This window comes from Daphnia magna, linkage group LG6 (assembly GCF_020631705.1).
Source record: "Daphnia magna isolate NIES linkage group LG6, ASM2063170v1.1, whole genome shotgun sequence".
Classification (NCBI taxonomy): domain Eukaryota; kingdom Metazoa; phylum Arthropoda; class Branchiopoda; order Diplostraca; family Daphniidae; genus Daphnia; species Daphnia magna.
Genome location: NC_059187.1, coordinates 2,576,647 through 2,601,321, shown reverse-complemented (window position 1 = coordinate 2,601,321; position 24,675 = coordinate 2,576,647). Strand labels below are relative to the sequence as shown.

The window sequence follows — 24,675 nt, the reverse complement described above, 5'->3', positions numbered from 1 at the left end:
ATAACTCATAATTCATAACGCTTAATTTCATTGGCCGGACCATTGATCTCCATTAGTGAGGGGACGCACGTGGCCGGTTGTTCTGTCCGAGACCTCTGAGAATTCTTTGCATTTTTAAAACATTCTTTTGAGAAATATGCTATTTTTGCAAAAGAATTATTATTTAATTCGGATATATTGAATTTGTGCCATGTTTCATAAGCTTCTTTTTGCTTATTTTATGGAAATTGTGACGCCAAAGAACTTGAAATATTTCTCAGCGAATGCGATGGCCACCTCATTGACTGGTACGCTGCCATGTTTTGGCGGGATTTTCTCTAAACTGTTTTTGCTGATTCGTAATCATCAATGATGCTTGTAGAACGCTCACTCGAAACTTCTATTTCGTTGTTTACATACTAAATGAAGTGATTTCCTAGAAATGAATCAAAGGACATTGCCACCAGCATTATTCGACGCGACTCCGTACGAATATTCTTTATTCAGAATGCAGTTTCTCTCATTGTTTGTTCTCGGCATTCCGGGGATTTTTTCTACGAAGGTTTTATCCGAAATTTCAAACAGGTAAGCTCTTGTACGAGTATTGTGTCGCTAATTCAATTACAGTGTGTTATTGATCACATATTAAAATGTGTTGGTTGCACACAATCACCGACTTTTTTTGTGTGTCAATAGGCAGGATGTGGCTTCTGAATCGTAATTTTAGAGTTTCTATTTTTAATTCATATTTTATTTTCGTAGGTGGAAACGAAACCTTTGCCTGGAAGTCGTTTCATTTGCTAACTGTTGCTGAACGTTTTGTCGTGCTCCATGAATGGCGGATGTAGGTGAGTCAAAGAACCTTTGCTTTTTGTGTGTAATAAGTCGATACAAAAAGCGGTTACAACCTTAGTGAAAGCACGTCGTTTTTTCCTCAGTGTTTGGTTGCATAAAATCAAATCAATAGGACGAATTTGAATGTGTGTAATAGCTGAATGACGTTCTACAAAGATCTCTAGATAAAATTGAAAGACGACAGGCAAATTAGGGACCACCAGGTGAAACACGCGGATGGTCGGATAAGTGACGATGTGGATTCGCTGGAAAAACTGGAATAATTTTCTCGTAATGGCTGGCTTTTTCTTTTGCAGTGACTGACAATATTCCATCCGGCGAAAGGGATGACTGAATGCTATTACTATCCAATCCCATTGGTATCGCGATACGCCCTTCAAATCTTTTATTTAGGGGAAAAAAAAAAAAAGCATTAAATACTAAAATTGTATTGAAGTCTTCTTGTTTCTTCATCGTAATTGAAATAACCGCCGCTAGATGTCAAATTTTTATCATAATTTTTTTTTTACTCCTGTGTGCCAAAAACTGTAAAGAGATTAATGTCTTCCCCATTCGGAATTGCCAACGTAACATGTAATAAAGAAACGCACCGTAAAGAATCCCTATGGAGACAAACGAGACAAGAAAACGGGAAAATCTACTTTCGAACGTAAAACTGCCAGTCCAAATTCCTTTTCGATGACTGTCTACCAGGGTGGAGGGGGATATTCTGCACGCAAGAGTACGATATAGAGACAATGCGCGAAAAATGTTTTACCTTCTGCTAATGTATCCGTCGTCTTCCATTTGCTCGTCGTGACCGGCGTGAATGATGAGATCTCCCTCACGTGTCATAAACACCTTGATACCAGTAGATCCGAATGGCGCCACGTTCACTTGCATCTAATTAATCAACGAAACAGATATCGTTGAGCCCCACCGGATTATTCACTACTACCGAACTACCGTCCTTATTTGTTAAACAAAAACCAGGCACTTGAGTGTGGTGCAGGGGGGTCGCAAATAATCAATAAGAACAACCAAGATGGAAGCAAGAATTCAATTACAACTACTTGTTAGGACAGTTAAGTCAACAAATAAAACGAATTGTCAGCAATCGTGGCCGTTTTGCATTTGTGTTCGCTAGAAAAGTTGGGCGCAAAATTGCTGTAGCCAAAAAGAAAAACGTGAATTACCTTGAAGACGTTACCTTCCTTGAGCCACCTCATTGCGTTGTGTCCCCCTTGTTAAGCACAAAGAGGCTGAGCAATCGACCAGCCTACGTTCGATATACCTGCAGGTTATTTCTGGGATCGATTGGCTGAAAATTCGGTCGATATTGGCGAGGACACTGTCGTATTATAAGCGCCAAATGTCTTGAGCTCTTCTGATTGCTTTGCCCTAGTGCACTCTCCTTTTTTTGGAGCTCTCCCACTGCGTCTAATAATTGCTGCACCACCTTTTTTTTTAGCTGTGTGTGTGTGTGCACGGGCGTTTTCGAAAATGGCCGGTCCGAAGTTGATTGAGACCGCACGATCAATAACAGCTGCCGACTTTCTCTTTGGACCCTCTTGTTTTGTTTCCTTTGTTAAACATACGAGGGCGTTTAATGCGAAAAAAAATACGACGCGATTCTTTTTTTTTTCGACGTTTTATTTCTGAATTAGCAGAAATTGGTGGTGGCGAACGTAGGTGTTTTTCAATCGTCTGTTTGACGTCGCGCCATCAATTTCTACGAATTCTCATTTGACTGGCCACTTGTTGATCCTTTCGATTGATTACAGTTGCTCGGCGGACGTATATATTTACTTGCATTTAAATTGCGCGCTGGTCCCATGTTTATCAATATCGTAAATAAGCTAATTCCAGGTTGCCGTTTTCCAATTATAGATTTTCGTTTTCCTATACCGCCTTTGAGGGCAATTCCATCTGGCTTGTTAAACTCAAATATCCTGCTAAATTTAGAAGATATTTTCTTTCAAGATCCCAATGATCCTTGGATTCCACATTCAACAGATCCTCATCAATGAGGGGGAGGAGAATCTTTGGTTGGTTTTCTTTTGAACAACTTTATGAATGAAAAAAAGAAAATCTTGGGTGATCCTGCGTGGTATATTATAAGGCGGTATATCCTTCAAACATAGCAAACTGTTGTTGTATGCGTCTATACACAAAAGGGGATGCAACGTACTAAAACGGGAAGAAGCCCCACGGGCTATAGCGCAGGGATTTCTCGAAATAATCGTAGACTGAACTCGTGTTGACGTCATCACCTATTTTGATGACAAAACTTTTCTTTGATTTTATGAATGTGGGATTCCACTTTTTTCCCCCTCTCCCCCATATAAACAGGAATGATAAAGTTTAAAAAACAAAAATCTTGTGTAAGCTTTTACTTAAATAAAAAAAAGAATGGTGGGGGGATAAGCAGATTTGATGAAGGAAGTTGGTAAGAGTTCGACAGAGCGTGTAAATCAGGTAGAACGACGTTTGCCACAGTTCCATGCGCCCGAGAGGCAACAAGTGGAGCGTCATCAACTTCATTGAAAAGGGGGGACTAGTGGAGAAGGCTATACTTTTATTTCTAATAAAAGACTATTTGATCGTGTTGTTTGTTTTCTTCTTCTTTGGGCTGTTGAAGAGTTTTCTTTCGTGAACAAGCAAAGAGTGCTCATCTTGATGGCTCCCTTTTTTTCCTCTCAATCGCGGAATCAATACATTTTCACCGGGATCTTTGATGGGTTCTCCTAACTACATCATAATCCCAACGTAATGGAAAAAGGATTTCTCTGTAATCTTTTAATATATATATTTTTTTTTGCTTCATCTTTTTTCGTCGTCTTGCCTTTGGAGTGTAGTTCAGGGGTTGCTATAGTGACCTACCCCGCTGTGTCATCAGAGAAAAACTCGGAACTAAACAACAAAAAAAAGTTCTTTAATTCATTTTTTTTTTTGTTTTGTTTTGTTTTGCGACTGGCATTTTTCAGTTTGTTTGATAAACTTTGAGAATCAAATTTATTCCACTCATCGCGCAACTTTGTCTCGACTCTTGCCACATCGATCGTTTAGATGAGTTTCGTATCTCTGCTCTGTCAGCGATTAATTTTCTATCTTTGAAACTGAAGAGCGGAGACAATCAGACGCAAAGCCTCTCTCTCTAAATAGTTTCTTTTTTTTCTCTCTATCTCTTAAAAAATAATGAACTTCAAAAAATGTTGAAGTGTCACACAATAATGATTGTTCATTCTCAAAAAGCTTCAATTTTGTGTGTTCTACCTTCGTTAGGTATTCTTTGGTTTCGCGTGATACAATCCAATTGAAAGTTTGTCTTTATATATCCCCCCCCCCCCACTTCGTAACCGGATCGATATGTAGACACTGCGGATGTGAGGGTCCTTTTTCTCGTCCATATTCATTCCGTTTTTGTTTTTTTACACGTAGATTTACCTTAGCAGATCTGACGGTGTCGAATAGGGCACGTACACGTTCAACAACTTGCAGTGTGAGCAGCACCGTATAAATCGATATGACGTTACATTGTGCGTTACATAGCCATCCGTATGCCGATTCACCTGTTTGATACGCCATCATTTCTATAGTTTTCACATACGAGTCCGCGATGGAACGGCTGTAGCGCGCAACTCTCGGATAGGTAAAACGCGAAAGAAAAGAAAAAAGGCGGAGTGGCAAACCGTTAAAAATACACAGAGCTCGACGTCGATATAGGCGAGTCGTGTGGCAGGTGCATCAGAGAACGGAAGGACGTCGAAGCGGCAGCAAGTCTCTCATTCGTTCTTGTATTATTTGCGTGCTGCGGATGCAAACACATTTGTCGGGCTTTGGCCAAAAGAAAATGTCTACGACGTAAAGGAGGAAAAACAAAACAATCTGTTTGTGCTCAACTAGTGCGTGGACATTATTTTGTTTTTTCAAGTGCATCTACAACAATCAAAGATTTCTGAGTAAAACAGAAAACAAAAATTTCATAATCAACAGGTATATACTGTTTATTGCCCGAAACTCGCGGCCGTTCAAGTTTCAGGTAAAGCTTTTCTTTTTGTTTTTTTTTGCATTTTAAAATATTCGATTATTAGCTACCTGGGGGAGGGAGGGGGTTGAATCTTGGGTTCGATAGTTGATTGGGTATTTTTGCTTCTTGTTTTGCGCAAAATTGCTTTTCTTTCGTCTCTTTGACGTTGCAATCGCTGCAATTGCGCGTGCAAGATCAAAGCCCTTTTCGAATAGGTTCTCCTCGCAAGAAAACAGATCCCTCTCTCCATCTCCTTTGTGATGAACGAATTTGATCTTGGGTCCTTTAATGCCAGGACGAAACTACTTGGGGTCGAGTTTCAACGGAGAATATCCCCGTTGAAACATACTGCCATCGATTGGTCGTAACCAGGTGTGCACAAGGGAAAGCGTAGCATTTTCAAATGCACCAACGAATGCGTCTGTTTCTATCGTCTAACAACTTTAGAAATGAAACGATCAATTTCAGAACGGAAAATTCCAGTTGATGGGATTTAACAGGTGTGATAAGCTTTACATCCATTAGTGCGGAAGGGCAACCACTTCCGAAAACACGGGCGAGGATTAGTCCTTTCTAAACTACCTCCCCCAGTTTCGTCTGAATCTGACTTATTCATCGCAAATCTTGCGGTACGAGTTGACCGTGTTAATCGGGCTGTCGCCATTTTGGGAACTCACGCAAGAATTGTTAAATCATTCCTCCATTCATTTGCTGTTTCTGTTGCCATTTTTCGATTCAATAATAATAGCAGAACAAGTGAACGTTATATAGGAAAAGTTTTCCATCTCTTACCTGCTACTGATTATTTAATATGCTTTCCTGAGTGCCCGTTGCCCTTGCGCTGAATGCAAGGCGATAAAAAATGCAAATGGTGAACGATCTGAAGTAGCAAGACGTCGTCGAGGAGAAATCAGAGAGCGAGAGAAACGAAATCCAGGGATGCGAGAAAACTATCTGCCATCGTACGGTGACATTCATTACGAACGCCGAGTTTTCTAGTAGTCGTTATATATTTATTCCCGGGATTTCCTCAACAAGGGGGTGGATGTTTGCCAACGATTTTTTTTATTTGCAGAACCTGGCAGACATTTTGCTAGAGATTATAGTCGACGTTGATTTTCGCCTATTGTTGAAGTTTTTTTTTTTAAACGATGTGGATTTCGTTCGTAACAAACGCCATTTCTCTTTTTTTTTTAATCAGTTCAATTTTGTACATTGTACTTTGCCATTTTTGAAAGCTTTTAAATAGTTGATAGCTACTGCATTAGAGGTATCAGTCTGATTTGCATACAACGCGAATTTCTAGGTGTCTATAATTGACGTTTTCTTTGTGGGGGGCGCCTGGTTGGAGTGAAAGTATGTTGACTCAATAATGAAACGAGGACATGGCCTGTGTACGGTTAGAAAATAACGCAGGAGAATTCCCTATTTGATTTTGCAAACTCGACCATTTGCTTCGTTGACGTTGACGTACGACTTTTAAAAGCACTTCTTCCAATACGTGGCGTTTCCCCATCTTTCTTTCCCCCTTAAAAAATGAAATCAACTTTGTTTTAATGTCGTGATAAAGTCACGAAAGCGTGCAAAAATTTTTCCGTTTGTAGGCTATTCTTCATATTGGTTGAAAAGCGCTCGTACAAATTGTCGCGTAATTAGGACGAATGAAATGCGTAATTTTTATATTTTCAAAGATTCACGTTCGACGTATTCTCGTTCGAACGAATCAAAAGCACTAACAAGGTCGATGTGGATCGATGGTACTCAAAAATGGTACCATTCAAATTACTCGTGAATTTCGATAGAATGTCGGCAACTTCTTTTAAGTCGGGTACCTTTAAAAAAAAACGAACGTGTTTGATCCACAAAAAAAAGCCGATTTTCTAGATACCCATTGAGTAGAAGTAGACACGCTAATTATTCTAATACGGTTCTTTCAATACCATTCAATTAATCAGCTTCCAATTGATCGCAAAAAAAAAACACACCTCCCCCCTTAATTAGATCTCTATGGTTTCTCGTTGTTGACGATCACAAATTCAATTGTCAGCTGCAGCGTTTGGGATTCTCACGCTATCAAAAGGCAGCAAAAATTCATTAATCGTTTGATTTGATTTTCGTTTTCTTTAGGGCCGACCACATCTTATGCCGTGTATCAGCATGTTTTCACGCTTTAAAGCGGACCGGAGTGGAGGCAGTGGCGGCATCGGAAGTTACGGAAGTGGCAGCAACGGTGCCGGAGGTGGCGCTGGCGGTTCGTCCCTATCGCAAAGTTTACTGGAAGGCAATGCCATTACGACTTTTTTCGAAATCGGACGACAAACAGCCACGGCTGGACCCGGATACCTTTGGAAAGTTCACGACGCCTACCGTAAAAGCGATGGGAAAGTACGTGTTTAATTTCTTAATGAAATTTCATTACGATTTCAAACATGCATTTGCAATTGTTTGCTTCGTTTTGCGTTTTGCCTTTTTTTTTTTAAAAAATAAGATACAACTGATTTTCTTTTGATTTGTACAAAACGGGGTGGGATTCCGATGTTCTCGTGATTGGTGTCGTCAACTAAATTCGATTTACAAGTTTGCACGATCGTCTGATGTCCGGCTTCTTTCATCTTCCTTTCCCCTTTTGTAACCGGAAGTTTAGCCTGCGGGGTGTGATGGATGATGTTGGAAGTCACCATTCAATATAGTGAGATAAAAAAAAAAAGGGGGAAGGCTGTTCAAATAGTAAAAGTGAATCCGTGATAATGTCTTGATGACGCTTGTGTATCCTTAGAAACAAGTTGAGTCGTCACTGCAGCTCAAGTGTTGTATCGAGAGAACGTGCTCGATCCCATTGAAACGTCCCGTCAATTTGCATATGGATTTTCCCTTTTCAGAATATTTTCTGTTTGGCTTTCTTTCTAGAAACGACGTAGAAAGACATGAATAATGTTTTCATTCTTGAAAAACACGCCCTGTGGCGCTGTTGGGAAAACAAACGGTTGTGAATACCTACCTATCCATTTAGCAATTAATTTTCAAAGGGCGGGTTAGTCTTTCCCGTTGCGTTCAACGTGAACGAAGCCAATCGATTCAATCTCCATTCATTTTCTGGCTGATTGCATTTCGGTAGTGGTAGAAACGCAGCAAATAACATCAAATGTGGCGTCCTGATTTCCCTTTTTTTTTTTTTTTTTGCTATTCGTGATTGACTGTGGCATTAGTCGTGAACGGAGCGTGAAACGAACACGGAATATAGGTATCCGCCTTTGGCTCACACAACTAGTGAACAAGTGCAGCTGGTTGATCGATACAAGGGGCTGATACGTGAATAAATAGGACGGGCAACTGTGATCTACTCTCTTTCTAGTTTCCAAGTGTTTTGATTCCTTTTCACGTTGGGCCGAAACTGTAGAAACCAAAACACGTGAGGAACTTCCAATTTAATTTTTTATTTTTCGTTAAATCTTTTGATTTTTTTTTTTTTTTTTACATTTTGGAGAAAGATCAAACAGTTAGCGAATGACGTCAAAAGTAAACTTTTCAAGAAACCCGCCCTAGCGGTGACGATTCACCCATCTCTTAATACGTTACTGGGGAAACAGAAGTCTTGTTACAACTCAAATATATCAAAAGAAAAAAGAATCAGATTTAAAGTTTTTGGCTTCTAAAAGAATTGAAATACTTCTTTGGGGTGGACGCAATATTTGAAGGATGCTCCAAAAAAAAAGTTATTGACGTGTACAGTTAGAAGAAAGGGAGGAGCCTATTCGAATAATGGATTACACGGATCGTTTGTTGCCGTCAATTAGCAACACAACTGTGTTGGACGGGTCACGTTAATTGCTACAAATGGAACGCCCTCTCGCAATCTGTTTTTATTATTTGTCTAAATTCACCTTCTTTTTTCGTTTATTATTATTTATTTATTTAATAGGAAGCGTCCGTATTTCTATTTGATAAGCGGACGGCCGACAAGTTGCACAAACCGCGCCGGAAGGAAACAATTTCCGAGATGTTGAGACACGGCGTCCGCCAGTTGGAGCGCTGCCGTCATCCGCGGCTGCTTCACGTTTTGCATTCGGTCGAGGAGACGAGCGACACGTTGGCTTTCGCCACCGAGCCCGTCTCGACGTCCCTGGGCAACGTCCTGGCCGCTATCGAGGACGGAGCGGAAATTCAGCAACCGTCGGGCAGCAGCAATACGATAACCGTTGCCGAAACGTACAACGGAAGTCGACGCAACAGCGCCAGAGACATTCGACCGAACGACGTCCAGTCCTTTCTCGACATTGAAATCAAATACGGCATTTATCAGGTGAAGGAGGGTAGTAGTTGGGGTAGTTGACTCTTTACTGGGCCAAAAATGGGGGGGTGCTGCTAATGGGCCAGCTTGATCGAATATTTCTGTCATTTTCCTTTTTTTTCGACGCAAATGGAGCGGAAATTCGAGTCGAAATGAGGAAATCAATCGATCCCTTTTTGTCGATCGTCTTGTTAACGATGCAATTTGATTCGTCCGGAAGAGTGAATTCCAACTGGACGCATGACTTGAAAATTTCCAGTTATTCATCGATTTTTTTTTCTTTTTTTTTTTTTCATTTATTGCTGTCGGTGTAAGAAATCATTCGCTTAACTGGAGAATTTTTTAAAAACTATTAATATTATTATTTTTTTTTAAAGAAAAGATTTAACGAGATGATTGATGTTGTTGCTGTGGTTACTAACGGGTTTACTCGGTGACATTCAGCGGTGCAACTTCGTGATCAATAATTCTTGTTTTGTGGTCTCATCCAATTAGTTGATAGAGGCGCTGAGCTTCCTGCACATGACAGCACACCTGTTACACCGCAATGTCTGCCCAGGCTCAGTCCTCGTCACTCGACGAGGCACGTGGAAATTGGCAGGTCTCGAGTTTGCAGGTAAACAATCGATTTTCTTTTCTTGCCATTTTTATTCAACGAATTTAAATGTTATCTGTACAAATGTGGACTCTTTCTCACCGTTCACAGAGCACAGTTCTTTCGTATTCACGATCTATAGCAGAGTACAAACAAAAACAAATCGGTTTCTCGGGCATTGAAAAAAAAAAAATGTCAACCCAACCTGCACGAGCAGCTAAGCAAATTTCAAAAGCAAAACAAGTTGGGCATAGAAAGAGAGGCGCCCGTCAGTTTGCTTGGTTTAATTAAATCAGTCTCGGAACAAAGCGAAACATCTTCGACCTCGAATTTGCGTGAGTGTTTCTGCAGGTAAAAGACCCAGGTTCAAACCTGGCTTTAGGCTTTATTCTTTTTTTTTTCTTTTTCAGAGGGAATAAGAAAAGAAACGCTGGTTTAATAGCACCGTATGTTTTAACGATGCCGTTTATTATTTTATTTCGCGTTCATAAAAGAATGGCGGATGACAAAAGTAGATGCAGTATTGCATTACAAGAGTTTGGAAATAAAATTTGCTCGATAGCTTTTTCATGGACTGGGATCTTTTCAAAAGGGGAGGGACCCCCTTCCCCCCAACTTGGTAGCGCTTTGAGGGGTTTTGTAAAGAAAAAAAAATGTAGATCTACCCAGGGGTGTATTCTGTGCGTGTTTTTTTTATCGGTTTGCTTATCAAATCCGGTGAGTTGGAACGAACGGGACAATGTCAAAAGATCGTGGTAGGCTCCTCAGTGACTATGGTAACGGTCGCACGAGTTTCTCCTATTGCGTTACACGCCCGCTCACGCGTTAACTTACATAGGGGTAAGAAGAGCGTGTAACTAATGTGCTCTCCATTTTTAAATTTCATCTTCCCAACTGAAAAGAATAAAATTTAAATGATAATGAAATCAAATATGAATGGTCAATGTAAAACGAGTTAAGCGGCTGGCTGCCGACGCAATTTCAATCTCTATACAATGGTCGCTTAAATCGAAACAGGCCGAGTTGTTTGGGTAACGGCCGTGTATGTGTACAGCGGTGAGGGCGTGCAAGCGATGCGAGACAGAGAAAGAAATCAATAACTTACCTTGCCCACCTATATATATATATGCGCAGCTGGTCCTCTGATCTCGTTTACTTCCCCTTCTTTTCTGTTGCCTCTATTCTACCGGTTGCCTATACATCTACGACATGCAAGACTAGATGTTTATCCTAGAGCTCTCACCAATCGATCTCGACGAGAAAAGCTTTCTGTTTCCTTGGTTTTTTTTCTTTCTATTTTCAACTTGCGTCTTTATTGCGGAATTGTGCAAGTTTTGTAGTGCAGACTTTTCGAAAAACAAAACTTTGGTCTTATCTGTCGATCATCAAAGGACAAAAGATCAAACATTTTTCCTCCTCCTCCAGTGCAGTAGAATGGGTTTGCAAAATTTCGGCTCCGAATAATCCACCCCTTATTCGAAAACTAGTCAAGAAAAACTTTGTTTACTCTTTTATTTATAGACAGTGTCGACATGTGTCGTCCGACTTCCGTGTCACAAACGTCCGGTACATACGTTGTGCATTTCGGCTCATATCCGTCCCTCTAACGATGTTCAAAGGGCAAATGTCTCGTTATGACTTCAGTCGATTGTAAAAAGAAAAAAAATTGTCTTTGAATGATTGTGGCTTCGTCTTAATGAGTAATGTCTTGGCTAACAACGTAATCAATCTTGCAAACGTAAGACTTTTCTCTTTTTTTCTTTTCTTTCATGAATACGTCAGGTAGCGCGGGTTTAATCTCCGGTATGACGTCATCTTTTATGAATGATGTTATTGGGCTTTTCGTGGGATTGGACAGGGTCAATGTATTAGGAATGTTTTTTTAATTTGATTTTTCCGGGATTATTTCTGTTTTGTGTACGTAGAACGGATGAACGAACAGGATGGATCCGAATCGCTGACCGTCCAGCGATGGACGTCACGGATTGCCAAAATGGCTCAACCCGATTTAGATTTTATAGGTAAGTCCAGTAATTCCCTTCTTTTTCTTGTTGTTTAAATTCTATTTTTAGCTGCGGTTAATTGATCTTGCATCTGTGACTTAATTGTTTGCGCATATTATAATGGATGAAATGCCTTGCAAATGTCAATGTAGTGTCAAAGAATTCTATGCTTTGAATGACGGTGTGTTTCTATTCATTTGTGGGGGTGGACGGATGACGTAATCAGCGCCGGAAGTGCAAACACATTCGACCGTCAGCGCTGCCAGCGACATGTTTTCACTGGGCCTGGTGGTAGCGGCCATCTTCAATCGAGGTCGGCCTCTCATTCAGGCCAATCACAGCAATCCCAATTACACGAAGCAAATGGAAGTGGTAAATAATATCGAGGATTATTCCTTCCTAGAAAATATTTCGTTCTGACGTTATCAAATCCGATCGGCTTCCGCATCATTTTTGCTCCGACTCCTTCTATACCTGTCGAATTAAGCTCGCAAAAAAAAAAAAATGGGGTCGTTTCAAATCGATAATTCTTCCATCAGCGATCGATCAAAATCGCCGTCCAATTCACAGCGACATTTCTAATTGAAACAAGAACTTTTCAATCCCATTTTTCCTTATTTACGTACCTATTTTTAGTGTTTTCCTCAATCGAGGTTGTCATTCAATCTTTAAAAATATGCAAACATATTTTCTGTTTTGCTCAGTTAAATGATCAACTTCGAAATGTGCTTCCATCCCTGCCGGTGGGTCTACAAGAAGCGCTGATTCGACTATTGAGTCGCGACGCACGTAAACGGCCCAACGCTCAGCTCCTGTCGTCTATCAAATTCTTCAGGTAGAATTGGTTTGAATTTTTACGCACACCGTCAGCTCTCCCACCTTTCTGATTGCAACTGTGTAAATATTGATTGATATTAAAAAACTAGTCGCGAAGAAAGGTGAAAGAGGATTTCCCCCTTTTGCAATAAAAAGAATTATTCAATCGCCGTGAAAGCGTACACTGGAGATGCTCTTCTCCTTTCTTTTTCTTGCCATCCATCGCTATTTAATATGGTCTATACAAGATCCCGCAAATCGGATTACTACGCGCAAGTACGGAGTGCTATCGACGATGACTCGCTTCAATGCGTCCGAGGCGTTGCGTTGGAAATGGGGGGGCAAAAAATGTGCAATTCTTTGTGACTTGCTTACACTATTTATTTCGTTTGGATGACAAAATTGCATTTTTATTTTCATGTACACAAAGCGATCCTGCTGTGCACGCGCTCCAATTCCTCGACGTCATCAACATGAAAGATCCAGGACAAAAGTCGCAGTTTTATCGGACCACTCTCAAAGATATTTTGCCATCGATTCCGAAAGTAAGGAAGAATTACTGATTCAATAAAGACGCCATTAGTTTGATTGTTCTCTTGGCTGTTATTGATACGATCGCCATTCATTGATCGTGTCTCTTTTTTATATTTTCTAAACAGAAACTTTGGTTCCAACACGTCTGGCCCAGTTTGCAACAGGAACTTCGAACGCAGGAAGTTTTGGCGGCTGCCCTGCAACCAATATTGCTCATGATCCAGGAAATCTCACCTGATGAATATCAACTGCACATAATGCCCACAATCAGGTTGTTATTTTAAATCGTTTTTTTTTTTTTTTTTTTAAACTAATAAATGCATTGTTAATGTTCAAACTTACCCATCACAACAAACAGGCAGATCCTGGGCGTTCCGAAATCGATCCAGGCCAGCGTGACGCTTCTCGAAAACTTGCACATTATTGTTGAGAAAACGCCGGTAGAGGACCTGCAGGCTGAAATCTTTCCCATGCTATTCTCGTCTTACGAGTCGACCACTTTACAAGTCCAGGTAAATATGTGCATATGTTCTTTTCGTTTTAATTCAAGAAAGAAAGAATTGCCACGCTGCACTTTAGTGTACCCGCAGGGAAAGAAAGGCAACTCGGATCCATTTCTTCTTGTTGTTTTTTTTGTGTGTGTAAGGGGGGGGAGTAGCAGTTGTTACGATCGATCCACCCTATAGAAGGAGCTTATTGAGTTCCTAGTTTCACAAAACAACTGACGCTGACAACGCGGGGAGGAAAGATTCTCCAGGTTGCCGGATATTCAACGTCATTTTAAAAAGACCATTTTTATAATGTCAAACAGCTTTTTTTTTTTCTTATTCCCGGAGTGATTCTGTGTATTGCATTGCACCCAAGAACCTCGTAAAGTTTGCCAGGGACAACAAACAATGGGTGTTTTTTCTTTTTGCTGGAACCTCTAACGAGGTCCTTGCAGAAACGCACAGGGAAAAAGAAATTGCGGATAAATATAATTCCCTCTTTTGTTTTCTTCCACCTGACTGGATAATTGACCTGACTTTTTGTTTTGTTTTCCTTGTTGAAAAGAGCGCAGCGCTAGTGGCCGTAACCAACATCGCTGCGTCGCTAGACGACCAGATGATCCGCAAAATGGTTTTACCCAAGACAAAGACGGTGTTTGAACGCAATTCCGGCGACCTGAAGTTGACGTTGAATGTGCTGGCGTGTCTGGCTCAGGTCATTGATCGTCTGGACAAGTCGGCCATCATCGACGAGGTCCTACCGCTCCTGTGGGACGTCAAGCTGCAAGATCCCGAAATCATCCAAGAAGTCGTCAGTAAGTGGATGCTTCCGCCTGCTGGCCTGCTCTCTATCTCGCTGAGCATATTGTTAACCTGTAGGTATTTACCAACGGATGATCAGTAACAAGAAGAACGGACTGTCGGTCAGTCTAATGGCCACAAGAGTCATGCCATCTCTTTTACCACAAACTATGAATCCTTCGCTCAGCCTGGAACAGTTTTCCAATCTTCTCGAGGTCCTCCAGGAAATGCTCGACCACATTGACAGGTAATGTTTGTTTTTTTATTATTATTATTAAATTCATGTTAAAAAGACAATGTACTCAACATGTCATTGAGTTAAAGAGCCTTACATCATCGTGTCAATCATAATTTTTGTGCATTTTTTTTTTTGCTGGTGAAAGGCATCAACGTAATAAGCTCAAGTTGGACAACCTGTCGCTGGGGACGAGTCCTGAGCGGATGCGGCCCTTACGGCATCAGCACAGCACGGACAACATGCACGCCGTCAACAACTTCAACATCCCATTCGTCAAAGTCGAGCAGCGTAAAACGTGCAGCGAAGAAAACATGATCAAGACCCATTCGTCCAGTAAGTTGTTCTCATATTTCTCGTGTCTACAGCAACGTTGCCATATTAGATTATTCAAGAACTCGGTAAGGGATAAAAAAAACAAAAACAACAAAGGATAGACAAAAAACGAACTCACTGTATGAGGGAAATGTTATACTTTCTTTTCTTTATAGCATTTGTGTGTGTGTGTGTGTATGTCTCCCCTCTTCACGCCAAACTATCACATTGGCTTTATTAGGTATTTACGTTAGACGTGAAAGGGCGCGGGACGGGGAACGAACGTCGAATGAGGCATCATCACGACAACGGGCCGTGTGTGTGTTTGCTGTTAGTACTTATTTTCTACTGGTAACTAGGCATTTAGCATGGCGAAGCTTTTGAGCGGCAGCTACCCAACGTCTAATGAAGTTGTTGAATCGATAAAACTTAATACACTGGAGCACTACTGCTACCAGCATGGCTGTTTTGATGTGTATGGGTGTGTGGCCGTGTTTGGTTTGAAAACCGGTGCACAATGTACACATATAAGGGCATGTAAAACCATGCGTAAAGACTTTGTTCATTAAAAACGGCAGTTTGGCGAAGCTTTGGAAATTGTCGTTGCAGCCCTCGAGGGGATGATGGAAGGCCTGCTTTTGTATTTCCTACATTAATGAATGCGATGCAATGTGCTTTTCTCTTCAGATTCAGGACCTGGCTCGCCGGATAGCAATTACCTACGAGTAGCCCAATCTCTGGCTGGTCGTCGACTCTCAGACAACAGCAATTCCGGCAATCGTGGACGTCCCGCCCCTTCGTCTAGCATCCACCTGTCGCCAGCGACGTGTCTTTCGGTTGGATCGTTGCCGACTCGTCGCCATTCCAGCATCGGATCCACCGATCGAAGACCCTCCACTGCCAATCTCTTACCTCCTTCGGTACGGCATTATGTTATTATTTCAGAACAATTTTCGCCGTGTCCAAGTCTGAATAAGGAAAGCAACTCGTTGATGATGTACTTTTTTGCCTTGATCATTATGACGGTACTACGCTGCATCGTTATCGAGTTACTCGTCTTCAGCGTGTTGTTAAAACGTATTCGAGTTACTCGCAGCGAAAGGATTTCACGTACCGAGTTGAATTCCACAGCATTTGTTCGGGGAAACGTGGGCGGGCTTTCTTAGACATTATCAGATGTCGTCGATATCATTTTAGAATTAGAAGAGGAAAAATCTATAAGTTTCGAAGCGAAAATTATTTTCTCTGTTTTATCCGCGGTGATTAAAGAGCGGAGGACCGAACGGCAGTACGAGCGTGCCAATGCTGAGTACTGGCTCCATCTCATCATTCAGTGGGCTAAGCGGCTTGACAAGCCGACGGCCATCCATGTGTCCGCCTACCTTCATTACGGGAAATAGGACAACGGAAAGCGGATCGTCCATCCTCCAGCAAATTGGATCCGGCGTGGTGAGGAAACTGTCTCTTCGAAATAGCTGATTGAATATCGTGCCAATGCGTTGACGTCTCTGTTTTAATTCCGTCATGTTTTTGCTTTCTTTCTCCGGCAGTATCAACTTTTTTCCGGCAAGTGAACATCCATCACATTTGTTAGGAATTTCCCAGCTTCTTTCTGTCGACTTCTGCTGGATTTTTTTTTTGGTTTTCAGCAACGAGCCCCTTCAGTTGAAAAACATCCAGCTGTACAGATGAACACTGTCTACCTACAAAAGTATTTTCTTTTGCTACAAAACATTAGATAGAATCGTTTCTTTCCCGAACGTTCGCGATTGATTGACCATGGCGGTGAAAACTGCTTATTTTTAATGCACCGACATTAACTTCACAGAAAAGACTTTAAAAGAACATTGTTTATAAACAACATTATATTTTCGTCTTTAATTGGTCGTCTTGGACCTGTTGTATATGCGTAATATTTTGTCTTGTGCCCTCCTCGATAAACTACAAAAAATTTCTCATTCAAAACCTTTCCGACATGATGTATTCAAATACCTTTTCTTATATCGCCCATGTACACGAAAGTGGTCAAAATAAACACAAAACAAGTGTTCATATATGGTGGATGGGGTTGACAGTTTTGTTGTTTTTTCCTTTTTACTTTCTTCCATTAGTAATCGAATTTAAAGTCGAAATAAGACGGGTCGAATTGATGCAGACGAACGTAACCATCTTCACCACCGCTAGCGTACGTCTTGCCATCGGGATGGAAAGCCAAGGAGTTGATAGGACCGAAATGACCCTTGACACGACCAAATTCTTCTTCAAAAACTAAATGGAAGAAACGGGCATCGAACTTTGCCGACACGCGTTGAGGTCGTCGTGACGTCCATGGCATCTTGACCACCTCCCAAAACCACCTGATGAGTATGAAATGAAAAAATTGTAATAAAACTGATAAAAATGCAGAATGAGATTATCATACATGATCCAAGATTGGAGAAATTGCAGCACTGTTCACCGGCCGTTCAGTTTTGTATGTTTTGAGACACTCCAACGTATCAGCGTCAAAAAGTTTTGCAGTGCAATCCCTCGACGCAGTAATGAGGAAGCCTCCATCTTTGGAGAGCTGCATGTCGTTGATAGACTTGGCGTGTTCTGACACAAGATTGATCTTCTTTCCAGTTCTATTGGAGTAAATGAAAATAAATAATGGTGGCATTTATCTATGTTAAAACAATGTAACTTATACCTTAGGTCCCATTGGGCCAAATCACCATTGTCATGTCCAGATATAACAACTTCATCCAAATTGCCCCAGACCATGGAGGTGGCTTTAGGAGCATTGGTTAAGGGAATTTGAAGAATTGGGTCATTCGTGCTGAAAGAAGAATCAACTGTTCTGACATCAATGATAAAGATTTCAGAAGGGTTGCCCATTGTGCTGTCTGTTGAGTAGAGGGCCATATTTCCACTGTAACTGAAGTTACATGTACGAACTGATGTCTTGGCTTCAATTTTGCCTAAAGCTTTGCCTGTGTGAGAAGAAAAATCATTCTATAGGTATGCCAAAAGGGGTCAGCATCTTCAGTTTACATACCAGTTTGGACATCCCAGATCATGAGCATGTTATCACCAGCTCCAGACATGAAGCGTTTTGTTTCCCAGTCTACATCAATTGCCCATACAACACCCTGATGGCCCTCGTACGTTCCCAAACGTTCTCCATTAATTGAATACCATACACAGGGATGGTTGTCCTTGGCTGATGAGAAGAGCAAATCACCATCCCGGTTATACTTAATTTGCGTGATTGAACGCTCGTGACCATGAAGCATAAGGGGTTTCTGTGATCAGCAATAATTGAACATTGTTAATTTCCATATATGTTACAAAAAACAAGAAATTTACCATTTTTGTTTATAAAAATTGATCAGAACTGAAACAATGACGTATGCTTCCTTTCGGCGTGGGAACTGAAATGAGCCTTCAAGGATCGTCTGCGGTGCGTCTACCTATTGATTCACGCAGAGTTGCCAAATGTGTACAATCTGACGGCCCGTCATCAACCTCAGCCGCTGTGTGCGGTTGTGCGCTGCAATCTGAAGGCGCGTAATCGACCATAAATGTATGGGCATTTTCGAAGCAGACCACACTATTCAAAATCTAGTCTGCAAAATCAGTTTGTCTCGACGTCTTTAAGATATTGAACTCATTTTAATGTGATGCGACGTGTTCGTTTTCTGTTTTTCGACTGTTCAACATTTAACTAAAAAACCTGACAATATTACCATCAGTCATACCTAGTAACGCTCATTCGACGGGTGCCAATGCTATACGCCTGGGAAGAGTGAATCTAGCTCTGACCGGTTGACGTAGGCAAACAACTTCTTCCCTTCTAAACCCGAGTTACCTTTATTCGGATTATGAAGGCTCAGGCTCTCACGGAAGCTACGAACCAAAGTATGAAAACACGGTACGAATCGAAATTCGACCAATCGCCAACAACTCCTAGCTATGGCTATGTGACATCTTCATCTACATCTGCCAGTGCTGGTATGTGGAAAAAGCTGAAGGACAGCTAGTAACTCAGATGACAATTCACTTGGTGGAGAAAAAAGAAGAGATGCTCTTGCTGGGGTGGAGATGAAAAATAGAAAACAGTCATTCCTGGCATGTCAACTGTTTACCAGGAAATTATGTAATTAGGCAAGGTATGTAAATGGGTGTGAAGAGTAGATAAAGTTTCTCTTGTAGCTAGTTCCTAACAGATCTTGACCTCCTTTATTCTGCAGGCCCCATCACACCGGAGTCTTCAGCTTCTCTTCCTTTTTCCAACCAACGGAAATAATAACAATAACTGCAAAGGCGATCCTTGAGAGATAGATTGGCTTATAAACAATGAGAGGTAAGTGCACTCATCTGCTTATTCTATGTTTCTTGTCTTCTAATTCTATTCTGTTCCCTGCAACAATTGACAAGTTTTGGCGGCCATCGTAAAGATAGATAGTACATTGAATCAGTCTCCCATGGGAATTCAATCCACGACTTGGCGTACGATCCCTTATTGGTTGGGGTGGGCTGTAACAAGCAGTGATTTTCAGTGATAACTTTCGAAAATTAGTAACTTTGTATTATGTAGACCAGTACAGATTACAGACAAACTGTGTATAACAAAACGAAAGGAGCATCAGTTATCTATTTGCTACCTCATGTCTGTTATATAATGCAGTTCAAGAGAGAGGGGGAAAATAAGGCAAGCAAACCTGATGGTTATATGCGGTTATATTCTTTCAGTATCGACCCTCCTGATGGTTGCACTGCCGGTCATGTTTTAAAAAGCAATGATGGTTAAATGCGGTTATATGCTATCAGCATCAAACCTGCTGATGATTTCTCTACCTGTCATGTTTAAAAAGGTCAGTATAGTTAAATGGGATTATATGGTATCAGTATCAAACCTGCTAATGATGCCACTACTTGCCATGTTTCAAAAAGTAAACAATTGTTAGGAGGGAAACTGTACTTCTGAGCAAATTTCCTGTTCTCCACCAGTTCAGTCTTAGCGTTGACTCCAGCCCCAGTAGTACTTCCTGCAGTGAAGAAAAAACTGCCAAAAGCATTCCCAGTAGCGAAGGTCGTCTTTTCCTCCAGTTATTGGCAGAAGGATCACGTCCATCCCCTGTCGAAAGACATTCCTCGGTTGGTTATATTCAGGTTCTTGTTTTTGGTAGTGATTAGCGGCGTGTTCGCACATAGGTCGACGCGATGCTTCGCCAGAATCGTACACCTCGTTGATCGCCTTTGCTAAGGACCTGGCGTGTTCAAGGCACACCCGAGCATGTACTGATCGAGTAGTCTGACCGACATAGCTGATGTTGCCGGGGCAAAGCCGGCAGCGAATCCCGTAGATGACGTTGGTGTGGCCGCCGTGGTCCACTTGCCTTGTCAGATGGAGTCCCGATCCTTGGAATTCTGCCGACAAGACTGTAGGGCACGGACGACGCGGGATCGAGGTCGAATTGCTGGCCGATCAGCTGTTTGTGGATGTCCAAAAAATAGGACCACTTCGTACTCGATCCCTTCATTCCACGAGCCATCACGAGAATAGATGACGAGTTCGTAGTTGTCATGCCTAATAGCAACAGAATGACCGTTGGAGATCAATTCTGAAACGATCTCGTATATCTGACGGAAAGATTCCCTTTGAAATAGCCTGTCTGCGTCGGCTCCATTGTCTGCCATCTTAGCGACTAATGAATTGACGTATACGATTAAGTAATTCGGTAAGCCGCTGGCGCAGCACCGAAACGCGACATGCCGGCTTTGATCTTTTGTTCTCGGTAGGTTTTTGTGGAGGCTGGTTGCCACTGGCACAATCGGAGGTCGGTGCTTGGTTTAGTGGAACATTAACGGTCACATTTTTGCCACCAGCCGCGGCCATTTCCTTCGTCGCTTGATTGTATTGCTTTTCAGTGATGATCCCATTGTCGTAGTACGACTGCAATTGGTCTGCGTTCACCTTTGGTTTCATGGCGTCCCACTTCTGTTGGTATTCCTCAAAGGTAATTTTGCCTGCATCGAGGTCTTCGACCAGTTGCTGGGCTGCTGCTATTTCTGCCTCTCCTGCGGGTGCTGCCGGGCTCGCATTTCCGCCGGCTGCTTTATTGCCAACACGGCGGACCACTTCTTTGGCAATCTTGCCCCCGGAATATCCCGCCATACCGTCGCCGACGAAGCTCAAGCCGGCGTCGAAATAGGAATCGACGCTTGTTGGGTTTTCGATGATTTTGGCTAATCCGTTGACTTCTTTCCAATCGGTTACGGAGGCATTGATCGTGTCCCATCCAGCTCCGGCACTGACGCCACTATACACAGCCCCAGCACCGGACCGCCGATGAGGAATCCACCGGCGCCGGCTCCTATCACGGCCGTTGTCCGCGTGGCCGCTTTCATAGCCTTGTTACCTCCATCGACGTCTCTACAAACGTAGTGGATGACACCTTTTGCGTGCCCAACGACCGGGACGCCATCAGCGATGTTGAGCGTTCGTGCTGGTGGCATCGACCATGGCCTTGTTCACCTCCTTCGATGTCCAAGCAAATGTAGTGACCGAGTCCTTTAACGTGACCAACGACCGGTAGGGCGTTGAGGCTGCTGTTGCCTCCATCCCAGCATTTTTCGGCCAATTTTGTCCTCACCGGCCAGCTTAGCTATGCCAGCTACCACATGGGCCACGATGGGCGTTTTGGTATGAAACGTCTCCATGGTCCTCAAGGCGCCTTCCTCATCTTTGCAGATTAATTGTGTTAAGGCTTTTACGTGAGCCACGCCCGGGATATAGAATTTTTTTTTTTTTTTTTTTTTTTAAAAAAAAAAAAAAAATTTAAAAAAATAAAAAAAAATAATTTTTTTTTATTTTATTTTAAATTTTTTCTTTTTTTTTTTTCGGGCGGGGGGGGGGGGAAACCCCCCCCACGTTCCAAAAGGAAAACCAAGGCCCTCAGGGCAAAAATTCAAGAAAAAGAGAGAAGAGGGGCCGTCTGCACATGATGATTTCCTATATTTTGATCAACCCATTGTCAGTGCATTGAGCCAATTAGAATGAAATTTCAAATGAACCTTGATGACTTACTTGGTGAAACAAGGCCAATGCTCAGTTTTAATGAGACGTAAGTGGTGTGCCCAACGTGGTCAGCGTGAACTAGAAATAGGAATTCTGGAACATTCGTAATTCACGGAACATCCTCTGAAGCCTTTTATCACCCCACATTTGTATAAAAATGTGAAAATAACGATGTTGGCAAATCAGTCGTCAAGCGCAAAAAAACAAGGAAAGGGTGTGTAGAGGGCACCTTGGCGGGCAGAAATTGTGACGGGGACGACTGGCAGACGCAATAAAAGAGTTGATGGGCCATTACAGTGTGCAGTAAGTGGGTCAACGGACGGAGACTGAAGAAAACGGGCAGAAGCTGTGGGGAGGACGAACAGAGGCAACAAAGGAATCGATGGTCCACTGCTACGAGTTATATGGCGGGCAGTGTGTGGGTCGACGGGCAGAGACTGTGAAGGGCTAGGATGTCAGAGAGCGCGAGGAGTTAGACGGGCACAGGCAACGAATGGGTAGACGAACGAACAGGAAAGACGAGCAGGGGGCAACGGGAAGGGACGGGGTGACGGCTAACACCAACGGGCGTTTTGAATTGGCTGAAACAGGGAATCTTGCCTCCGGCCGTTCGTCTGTACACCCGACTCCATAAATATCTACCCCCTCCCCCCAAAAAAAAGGCGCGAAAAATAAAAGTACCGCAACAAAATTGGTTTTGCGCTTACTGTCATTGTAAGCTGATGGAAAGTATGCGTTTACCAGCTTTGAAAGTTAGGTCCAAGGTTGGACTCGAGTCTTCACTACGGTTATCGTCGGATAACCGCTAGGGGGGGACGTTAGAAAATCCGTCAAGCAATTTTCACGCCATTATCGTGATATTATTGTTTTTAAACGATTAATCGAAATTCCAGGGATGTAATTAATCAATGTTAATGATATATTTTGTGGGTGGAATTTTAAGGGCTTCAAGCTTGTGATTTTACATTAGCTTTCCCTTCCATATAAAATTTCAAAAAAGTCGTTTGGTACTACCGTTTAGTACCACCCGATTTGTTATTGTTTGTCAGTGGTTCCTCAAAACATTGAAATTCAAAATTGTGTGGTTTTTTTGTTTGCTAATCTGGGACATTGGTTCAACATAAAAGAACTGAGATGGAGGAAGACGAGGAATCGCGATCTCGTAAATTAGTGAAAGAATTTTTAGCAAGTTTAAAGAAAAGCGAAAATTCCCGGAAGAATAAGGAAAGACGAGAATCTAAACGAAAGGAAGCTGGATATCCAAGCAAACGACCAAAATGCTTTGTAAAATTGGATGGCTGATCAATCTGATGGCGCGCGATCATAGATGGGAGGTAAGGGGTAATTTCATTTTTTTATTATTATAATTATTAGCTTTGTACTTTGTCATGTTTGTCATGTCCGTGTAATGGCGAGAAAATTGTTGGTTTTTAAAAGTATGGGTGGTGAAACATAGAATTCATTGCATAGAAATTGTTAGCAAGTGACGAATACAGGCAAATAATACACAAAATGAGTAGAATTGGCCAAAGTAGTGTTATGGGCAGCATCAATGAGAGAGGTGAATTACACTTTACATCAAGTAGCCTTAGCCTTAACTTTAACTTTGGTTTACTTTTCCTCAAATTAATTAACGTTTTTCTATTATACCTATGCCTATCTTAGGATCCCACGTAATGCGGCTTATCGTGTGGGACGAACTGAACCAGTGCTGAGGTAAAATCAAGTGTTTATGCAGTGCTTTTCTAGCGCATGATTGATGTGTTCACAAATTACGGTAGGTATACAGCTTGTGAACGAAAATGTAATCCATTTTTGGAGCGTGAATCACTATAACGGTATTATAATTGAAAAATCTACACTAGTAAAAATATTTTAATTAATATTTAATCTTAACTATATTTTAATTTCTTTTTTCCCCCCCCTTAACCCCCAAAAAAAAAAAAAAACCCCCATTAAAACCACAAATTTTTTTATTTTAAAAAAATTTTTTTTTTTTTTTTTATCCCCCCCCCCCCCCATTTTTTTTTTTTTTTTTTTTTTTTTTTTTTTTTTTTTTTTTTTTTTTTTTAACCCAACCCCACTAAATTTAATTAAAAAAAAATTTTTTTTTTTTTTTATTTTTTATTAAAAAATTTTTTTTTTTTTTTTATAAAAAAAAATTTTTTTAATAAAAATTTTTTTCCTCCTTTCAATTTTTTTTTTTTTCTATAAAAAATTAAAAAATTAAAAAATTTTATTTTAAAAAATAAAAAATATTTTTTTATATTAAATTTTTTTTTTTTAAAAAAAAAAAAATTAAATTTTTAAAAAAATTTAAATTTTTTTTAAAATTAATAAAAATTTTTTTTTTTTTTTTAAAATATTTTATTTTTTTTTTTTTTTTTTTTTTTTTTTTTTTTTTTTTTTTTTTTTTTTTTTTTTTTTTTTTTTTTTTTTTTTTTTTTTTTTTTTTTTTTTTTTTTTTTTTTTTTTTTTTTTTTTTTTTTTTTTTTTTTTTTTTTTTTTTTTTTTTTTTTTTTTTTTTTTTTTTTTTTTTTTTTTTTTATAAAATTTTTTTTATTAATTTATTTTTTTTTTTTTTTTTTTTTTTTTTTTTTTTTTTTTTTTTTTTTTAAAATTTTAAATTTAAATTATTTTTTTTTTTTTTTTTTTTTTTTTTTTTTTTTTTTTTTTTTTTTTTTAAAAAAAAAA

At 40.7% G+C, this 24,675-nt stretch overlaps 3 protein-coding genes, 1 long non-coding RNA gene and 1 other non-coding gene across 6 annotated transcripts; 2 read left to right on the top strand and 3 right to left on the bottom strand.

Annotated features, from left to right (window-relative positions):
- Positions 1–38: 38 nt before the first annotated feature.
- Positions 39–16,974, top strand: LOC116925847 (SCY1-like protein 2). 2 transcript variants are annotated; one of them, XM_045175219.1, is made up of 18 exons: positions 39–287; positions 420–564; positions 742–827; positions 6,971–7,228; positions 8,763–9,143; positions 9,627–9,747; positions 11,652–11,747; positions 11,956–12,101; positions 12,434–12,564; positions 12,976–13,090; positions 13,205–13,350; positions 13,438–13,591; positions 14,133–14,382; positions 14,447–14,615; positions 14,752–14,939; positions 15,606–15,838; positions 16,188–16,367; positions 16,469–16,974. In XM_045175219.1, exons 4-18 carry the CDS (start codon positions 6,986–6,988, stop codon positions 16,490–16,492), a joined length of 2,577 nt encoding a protein of 858 aa, XP_045031154.1. In that variant the 5' UTR covers positions 39–287; positions 420–564; positions 742–827; positions 6,971–6,985; the 3' UTR covers positions 16,493–16,974. The 2 variants fall into 2 exon arrangements, with proteins under 2 accessions (XP_045031154.1, XP_032788501.2); XM_032932610.2 differs by lacking the exons at positions 39–287; positions 420–564; positions 742–827 and adding an exon at positions 4,558–4,855.
- On the bottom strand, positions 948–2,316 carry LOC116925852 (alpha-crystallin B chain). Its single transcript, XM_032932616.2, has 3 exons — positions 2,010–2,316; positions 1,592–1,716; positions 948–1,216 (listed from the first exon to the last, which is right to left on the bottom strand). The coding sequence occupies exons 1-3, from the start codon at positions 2,040–2,042 to the stop codon at positions 1,024–1,026; spliced, it is 351 nt and encodes a 116-aa protein (XP_032788507.2). The 5' UTR covers positions 2,043–2,316; the 3' UTR covers positions 948–1,023.
- LOC116925850 (eukaryotic translation initiation factor 3 subunit I) lies at positions 16,882–18,424 on the bottom strand. The gene is given in 6 exon segments (XM_045175223.1): positions 16,882–17,214; positions 17,216–17,275; positions 17,341–17,542; positions 17,608–17,890; positions 17,956–18,202; positions 18,267–18,424. Coding segments are annotated over 6 exon segments (984 nt in total). The 5' UTR covers positions 18,270–18,424; the 3' UTR covers positions 16,882–17,025.
- A 1,042-nt stretch (positions 18,425–19,466) lies between these two features.
- LOC116933626 lies at positions 19,467–21,704 on the bottom strand (the record flags this gene model as incomplete). The annotated part of the gene is made up of 2 exons (XR_004400222.2): positions 19,467–19,757; positions 19,817–21,704. It is a non-coding gene; the product is annotated as an uncharacterized LOC116933626 (transcript).
- Positions 21,705–22,727: 1,023 nt separating this feature from the next.
- Positions 22,728–23,855, top strand: LOC116933629. Its single transcript, XR_006648133.1, has 3 exons — positions 22,728–23,315; positions 23,647–23,697; positions 23,763–23,855. It is a non-coding gene; the product is annotated as an uncharacterized LOC116933629 (long non-coding RNA).
- Positions 23,856–24,675: the final 820 nt, after the last annotated feature.